The sequence below is a fragment of the Gorilla gorilla genome, chromosome 18 (genome assembly GCF_029281585.2).
Source record: "Gorilla gorilla gorilla isolate KB3781 chromosome 18, NHGRI_mGorGor1-v2.1_pri, whole genome shotgun sequence".
NCBI classification, from domain to species: domain Eukaryota; kingdom Metazoa; phylum Chordata; class Mammalia; order Primates; family Hominidae; genus Gorilla; species Gorilla gorilla.
The window spans coordinates 97,459,883-97,467,182 of record NC_073242.2 but is presented as its reverse complement, the minus strand read 5'-3'; the positions used below and the strand labels follow the sequence as shown (position 1 = coordinate 97,467,182).

The 7,300-nt window shown below is 58.7% G+C and overlaps 1 protein-coding gene across 3 annotated transcripts; it reads left to right on the top strand.

Moving 5' to 3' along the window:
- The first annotated feature begins 309 nt into the window (after positions 1–309).
- On the top strand, positions 310–7,203 carry ESRP2 (epithelial splicing regulatory protein 2). 3 transcript variants are annotated; one of them, XM_055366223.2, is made up of 15 exons: positions 310–754; positions 839–967; positions 2,496–2,609; positions 2,721–2,835; positions 3,178–3,276; positions 3,802–3,856; positions 3,933–4,040; positions 4,114–4,246; positions 4,329–4,371; positions 4,514–4,815; positions 4,923–5,135; positions 5,241–5,439; positions 5,590–5,776; positions 6,064–6,229; positions 6,303–7,203. In XM_055366223.2, exons 1-15 carry the CDS (start codon positions 557–559, stop codon positions 6,390–6,392), a joined length of 2,151 nt encoding a protein of 716 aa, XP_055222198.1. In that variant the 5' UTR covers positions 310–556; the 3' UTR covers positions 6,393–7,203. The 3 variants fall into 3 exon arrangements, with proteins under 3 accessions (XP_055222198.1, XP_004057906.4, XP_055222199.1); XM_004057858.5 differs by having other exon boundaries at positions 313–754; positions 3,930–4,040; XM_055366224.2 differs by lacking the exons at positions 310–754; positions 839–967 and adding an exon at positions 1,414–1,644 and having other exon boundaries at positions 3,930–4,040.
- The last annotated feature ends 97 nt before the right edge of the window (positions 7,204–7,300 follow it).

The window sequence follows — 7,300 nt, the reverse complement described above, 5'->3', positions numbered from 1 at the left end:
CACCGCCCCCTTGACCCTTTGACTTCCATCAACCCCAGACCTGCCGTGTTGACCCCCACAGCCCCTAGACTGCCTCCTGGTGACTTCTATACTGGAGAAGGCCTCTGTCTTGCACGCTCCTTTGCAGAGGCCTGACGGCCCCTGGGGAAGAGTGGGGGGAGAGCGGAAGAATGGGTTAGCCCCCAAAATCAGGCAGGACCAGCCCTGGAGGTAGGAATCCGGATCCTAAGCGTGCGCCCAGGCCGGGAGCGTGAGCTCTTGCGTCCTGGGTTGGTTTCTGGCGGCCCTCCCCCAAGGTTCCCGGAGCCGCCCCGGTCACGTGGCCGGCGGGGCCGGCAGGTAACTCGCCTGGAGAGGGCGTGGGCCGGTAGCCGCCCCGCCCCGCGGGGCGCCACGGGCGGGTCTCGGCAGCGCCCACTGAGCCAGCCGGGCCGCAGGTGCCGCCCCCGATACACGGTGTCCCGCCCAAGCTGATCCGCGTCTGCGGTCGGTCGGTGCGTGCGTGCGCCTCGTCGGTCCGCGTGTGTCTGGCCGAGAGCCCCCTTCCTCTGCGGCCATGACTCCGCCACCGCCGCCGCCCCCGCCCCCGGGCCCTGACCCCGCGGCCGACCCCGCCGCGGACCCCTGCCCCTGGCCCGGATCACTGGTCGTCCTCTTCGGGGCTACGGCGGGTGCGCTGGGACGGGACCTGGGCTCGGACGAGACCGACTTAATCCTCCTAGTTTGGCAAGTGGTTGAACCGCGGAGCCGCCAGGTAGGGTGGAAAGGAGGCGGTGAGGTCCCCAGGGAGCTTCCGGGGTCGAGGGGCGCGGCTGATCGGTTCCCCCGCCGCTCACAGGTGGGGACGCTGCACAAATCGCTGGTTCGTGCCGAGGCGGCCGCACTGAGTACGCAATGCCGCGAGGCGAGCGGCCTGAGCGCCGACAGCCTGGCGCGGGCAGAGCCGCTGGACAAGGTGCTGCAGCAGGTGAGCGCCGGGGTGGGTGGCGGCATGGCCTGGACGTGAGGACATTTCTGGGCGGGAGTGGCGGCCGGAGGCTAGGCCTGGCGTGCCGCAACCAACCGGCCCAGGCGGCAGGACTGGGGTCTTGTTTGAAACTTTGAGCGACTCTCGCGTGTGCGTGTCCCTTTCATCCGCGCGTGCCAGCCATTCCCCTGGGCGCCTTACTTTTCAACCATTGCAGGAACCTACTCCTACCGAAGGGATCGGGACGCAGGCTTTGGGATCCATCCCCAGTTCCCGCCCGGGGAGCGAGGCCGAGACGCCTTTGGGAGACCTGCTGGGTCAGGTCTCCCTGAGCCGCAGCCGGAAGCGAAAGGGGTCGAGGGGCCCATATAGGTCACCTGTCCTTGCCGCCCGGGTCTTCGGCCTGCTTGGAAGCTGCTGGAGCGGAGGCGTAGGGCGGTGTCGGCCCTAGAGGTAGACGCCGCCAGGTGTAAACTGCTCGTCTAGGCCTGTCCCGGCCGGCTAGCCAGGCGTGGGCGCTGTCCCGGCCTCGCCTGGAGGACTATCTGCCTGCTGAGTGCAAAGGCCTGGGGTGCCTTCTGCCCTAGCTGAAGTGGGAGGTGGTTTCCACTGCTGTTTTCTTTTCCTTTTCTTCACTACGGCGCTCATTCTATGTCTGACTCTTGAGTGTAATTAGTGTAAGTCCTTTTTATACGCTCACATTCTTTCATCTTCCAACAACTCTTGTGGTTCCTGATGAGGAGGCACCACGATGATGATTCCTTGTCTGTTCCAGAAGGGCTCCCGGCCCTTCACTTGGGGAGTTTGCTGGAGGAGAGCTGGGTTGCCTTGCTCTGTCAGCCCCAAGTTGTAAAGTGTCACAGAATTGGCAGGGAGGGTTCGTGGGTCACTGATTAGTATTTATACTTCTCCAGCAGGGATGGAGGCTGGGGGAGAGCTGGGCAGCCTCAGGAGTGCCACCCCCTCTATGAGCAAACAGCTCAGTGCCAGCCGGTCAATAGGATGTGGGTCAAAGCTCATGCTGCCCCTGATGTCCAAGTGTGGAGCTCTGTCCTTGGAGTTTCTCTGCCCCTCGGTTGGTCAGACCTGGAGGCGGGGCTGCCATTGACCATGAGCCTTCTGGGCCTCAGGCAGGCCTGGGCCTCCCCCACCTGTCTGAGGGTGGTGCTCGGTCAAAGCAGGTTTAACCTGCTTTGCCCCGCCCCTTCCCACCTGGTTGTCCCACTCCAGGTGTTTGCTCTGGTCCCACTCCAAACTCCTGGAGTGTGTGTGTTGAGGGCTTCGGTTATATGTGATTGCCCTCATTTGGCCTGGAGGAGGTGACAGTGGACTGGAACAGGGTTGGGGGGTGAGGGGAAGGGACATAGGGCTAGGCTCAACAGGCGTGGCCTCTTATTCCCAGGCAGGATAGGGCTGAACATCTGGCTGAACCAGCTTTGCAGCCTGCCTCCTTCCTCCTCCTACCCTCACTTCCTGCCTGCCCAGCTGTGAATCTGTGTGTTTCTCTCTCCCCATTCCCTATCCCCAGTTCTCACAGCTGGTGAACGGGGATGTGGCTTTGCTGGGCGGGGGCCCCTACATGCTCTGCACTGATGGGCAGCAGCTATTGCGACAGGTCCTGCACCCCGAGGCCTCCAGGAAGGTATGCTCCTGAAGGAAAACCGGGTGGGGTGGGGTGGTTAGTAAGGTTCCCAGAACCCCTGTTGTCCTGAGGGTGGGCAGGGCGCTCATCCCCAATCCTATGTGCCCCCAGAACCTGGTGCTCCCCGACATGTTCTTCTCCTTCTATGACCTCCGAAGAGAATTCCATATGCAGCATCCAAGCACCTGCCCTGCCAGGGACCTCACTGTGGCCACCATGGCACAGGGTATCTGTGACCCAGCAGGGTTAGGGTGGAGAAGCCACTGTGGGTACATGTGTCTGAGTATATGCATGCTGTGGGTGGGTAATATGGACACATACAAGACTGCGTTATCTGCTAAGTCCCTGAGTGTACTGTGTCTTCGTGTCTGTGCTAGGATGAGTTTGGAATGTGGGTATGTGTCTGTCTATGTCTGGACTGGGAATCTGTATGTGCACACATGAACTGGGCCAAAACAAATGTGTATGCTGGTCTCCAGCATGTGTCTATGGAGGGGAGTTGGGCCCAGGAGTAAACAGGATTAGTGCTTATGCTAAGATGTCTTCACTGTCACTTCTCTGCCCATAGATTTAGGACTGGAGACAGATGCCACAGAGGATGACTTTGGGGTCTGGGAAGTCAAGACAATGGTAGCTGTTATCCTCCATCTACTCAAAGAGCCCAGCAGTAAGGTTTCCCTCACTGCCTGTCACCTGTTCTCAGGGATGACAAATGCCTGTCTATTGCTCCTCCCCACTGTGACCTTCTCTAAGAGACCACGGGGGAGTCCTCTTTGTCCTTTCTTTCTTTCTTTTTTTTTTTTTTTGAGACAAGACAGTCTCCCTCTGTAGCCTAGGCTAGAGTGCAGTGGCACAATCTCAGCTCACTGCAACCTCCACTTTCCGGGTTCAAGCGATTCTCCTGCCTAAGCCTCCAGAGTAGCTGGGATTATAGGCGCCTGCCACCATGCCCGGCTAATTTTTGTATTTTTAGTAGAGATGGGGTTTCACCATGTTGGCCAGGCTGGTCTGGAACTCCTGACCTCAAATGATCCACCCACCTTGGCCTCCCAAAGTGCTGGGATTATAGGCGTGAGCCACTGTGCTCGGCCTGTCATTTCTTCATCTCTCTCAACTGTCCACTTTTTGCAGAACTTGGTGGGGACACCCCTCTCCACCAGACCCTGCTGACCCCCAGGCCATCTTTTCTCAGGTCAATTGTTTTCGAAGCCCGAGGTGATAAAGCAGAAATACGAGACGGGGCCTTGGTGAGTGTGGGAGCAGGGGCTGGGGGTGACAACAGCTGAATAGCTCTGACAGCACTGTGCCCTGCCCCTACAGCAGCAAGGCTGATGTGGTGGACAGTGAGACTGTGGTACGGGCTCGTGGGTTGCCGTGGCAGTCATCAGACCAGGACGTGGCTCGCTTCTTCAAGGGGCTCAACGTGGCCAGGTGGGTGTGGCAGAGTGGGTGGGCCCAATTGGACAGGCCTACCCAGGAGGCACTAACAGCACTGGCTCCACAGGGGTGGTGTAGCACTCTGCCTCAACGCCCAGGGCCGCAGAAATGGCGAGGCCCTCATCCGCTTTGTGGACAGCGAGCAGCGGGACCTAGCGCTGCAGAGACACAAGCACCACATGGGCGTCCGCTATATTGAGGTGGGGCTTTGGGCTGGGAGCGGAGCAGGGCCAATCTGAGTCAGGCCTGAGACCCATGGGCTGCTGCTCTCTGTACCCACAGGTGTATAAAGCGACAGGGGAAGAGTTTGTAAAGATTGCAGGGGGTGAGTATACTGCAAACAGGGCCTGGCTCCCCTGGTTCTTGATCCATCTCACTTCCCCACCACCCCTTGCCTGCCTGCTCCCCTGCATGGGTGAGTGTCTGGAGGAGCATGAGTGAAGTCAGCAGGCGACTCTCATACACAGGCACATCACTAGAGGTGGCTCGTTTCTTGTCACGGGAAGACCAAGTGATCCTGCGGCTGCGGGGACTGCCCTTCTCAGCTGGGCCAACGGACGTGCTAGGCTTCCTGGGGCCAGAGTGCCCAGTGACTGGGGGTACCGAGGGGCTGCTCTTTGTGCGCCATCCTGATGGCCGGCCGACTGGTGATGCCTTCGCCCTCTTTGCTTGTGAGGAGCTGGCACAGGCTGCACTGCGCAGGCACAAGGGCATGCTGGGTAAGCGATACATTGAACTCTTCCGGAGCACTGCAGCCGAAGTGCAGCAGGTGAGCGCCCAGGGCTCCCCACCCCCAGATGTACTGTTACTCCAGGGCGGCCCTCTGTGTCCCTGCCCTACTTGGCATGACCAGCCTGTTGCTGCCTTCCTTACTAGGTCTTGAACCGCTATGCATCCGGCCCACTCCTTCCTACACTGACTGCCCCACTGCTGCCCATCCCCTTCCCACTGGCACCTGGGACTGGGAGGGACTGTGTACGCCTCCGAGGCCTGCCCTACACGGCCACCATTGAAGACATCCTGAGCTTTCTGGGGGAGGCAGCAGCTGACATTCGGCCCCACGGTGTACACATGGTGCTCAACCAGCAGGTGAAGCCACTGCTTGGTAGGGGGAACACATAAATAGGAAGGGGTGTGTGTTAGGCGTAAGGCACTCTTACACATGACAAACTGCTCACAAGATGGTGTGCACAGGGCCGGCCATCGGGCGATGCCTTCATTCAGATGACATCAGCAGAGCGAGCCCTAGCTGCTGCTCAGCGTTGCCATAAGAAGGTGATGAAGGAGCGCTACGTGGAGGTGGTCCCCTGTTCCACAGAGGAGATGAGCCGTGTGCTGATGGGGGGCACCCTGGGCCGCAGTGGCATGTCCCCTCCACCCTGCAAGCTGCCCTGTGAGTGCCCTAGGGGCTAGGGGAGGAGGAGGCCTGTGGGAGCCAGGCTGTTGTAAGCCCCTACCTTCTATAGCGGGGACTCCTTTCTGGCTACCCCACCCAGGGCAGTGCTGGGCTCCGTGCACATGCACTTTCTACTTCTGTCTCTAGGCCTCTCACCACCTACCTACACCACCTTCCAAGCCACCCCAACGCTCATTCCCACGGAGACGGCAGCTCTATACCCCTCTTCAGCACTGCTCCCAGCTGCCAGGGTGCCTGCTGCCCCCACCCCTGTTGCCTACTATCCAGGGCCAGCCACTCAACTCTACCTGAACTACACAGCCTACTACCCAAGGTACCCTGCAGCTAAGAGAATATCACAGTCCCACTCCCTGTCCCAATCTGGGGAAAGGTCACGATCCCCTTTCTGGACCAGATAACTCCTCCCTTGAGATGACAAGGGAGTAAGGTGGCAGCTGGCTAATGCCATCTACAAAACAGATCGAAAATGACTCTGTAGAGGCTGGGGCTTTCAGGGAGGAACTGAATTAAGCACAAGGCAGAAACAAGGGAGGAGGGAAACAGGTCTCGGTCTAGGCCACAGGTGGCATGCATGACTAAACCTTGTCTCTCCCACCCTAGCCCCCCAGTCTCCCCCACCACTGTGGGCTACCTCACTACACCCACTGCTGCCCTGGCCTCTGCTCCCACCTCAGTGTTGTCCCAGTCAGGAGCCTTGGTCCGCATGCAGGGTGTCCCATACACGGCTGGTATGAAGGATCTGCTCAGCGTCTTCCAGGCCTACCAGGTGAGATTGTGTGGCCGGAGGGCCTGGCGGGTCTGGCTGAGCTCTCTGCCCTAAATCTGTGTCCCTTCTGTAGCTACCCGCTGATGACTACACCAGTCTGATGCCTGTTGGTGACCCACCTCGCACTGTGTTACAAGCCCCCAAGGAATGGGTGTGTTTGTAGGAGAGAAAGCCAGGAGGTAAGAGCCAGCTGATATCCTCGGCGAACATGTCTCTCCTGAGTCCAGAAGACCAGCACCTTCAACCTGGTAGCTTCTTTCTGGCTTGTCAAAGCTCTCAGAAGGTACCTAGAGGAGCCCAAGCCCCAGCTCCATCCTCCACTTATTCTGCCTGTTTCCCCCAAAGACAATGGCTGGACCCTGCATGCAGGGCTGGGGGTGGAATGGGGCTAACCAGCTCCTGATGGCCTGAGCCAGGCATCTTCACTGGCACCTGGAGAGCCCTTAAGTCTGTCCTGGCTATGGCCCATGCCGACAGATATCGTGGGGCTGACAGGTCCATGGCAGGCTTGCTTTCTTTTATAAAATGGAAGCTCTGGTACCTTCAATGTATGACTCCTGGGAGAATCAAGGGTCCATCTGAGCCTCTGAGTAAAGATCCCAATGTTCTACCTCCCCCTGTCCCTCTTGTGGGGGATAGGGAGGCAGAGAGAGCCAGCCCCTACCCTCAGAATATCTGGACCTCAGAGACCATGTTGTGCCAGGGGTGGTCCCACCTAAAGATGCTAGCCCCTCTCCAGGTGGGCATAAGGAGTAACAGATGGCAAAACCACAAATTATTTTGATGGACTGTGCTGCAGTATCACCAGAAGACATTAGGGGGCAGTAGGCCCCCACACAAAACCTTCAGGCTTGAATTTTAAAGGGGAGGACTTTCTGCCAACTTTTCTTGTATGCCTTGGGAAAGCCAGTTGCCCTGAACCCAGCAGACACCATGGAATGTCCTTTGCACGCATTAAATGGTACAGAACTGAAGCCTCGGAAGCAATTTGGAACTCGATCTTCTCTTCCTTAAATGAAACGTTATTGACCAAATGGACTTTTTAAAAGACACAGGACCCTTAACTTTGCC

Coding starts and splice junctions, on each gene's coding strand:
- ESRP2 (XM_004057858.5), top strand. CDS start 557: ATGACTCCGCCACCGCCGCCGCCCCCGCCCCCGGGCCCTGACCCCGCG. Junction 755..838: donor TTGAACCGCGGAGCCGCCAG/GTAGGGTGGAAA, acceptor CGCCGCTCACAG/GTGGGGACGCTGCACAAATC. Junction 4,372..4,513: donor GTTTGTAAAGATTGCAGGGG/GTGAGTATACTG, acceptor TCTCATACACAG/GCACATCACTAGAGGTGGCT.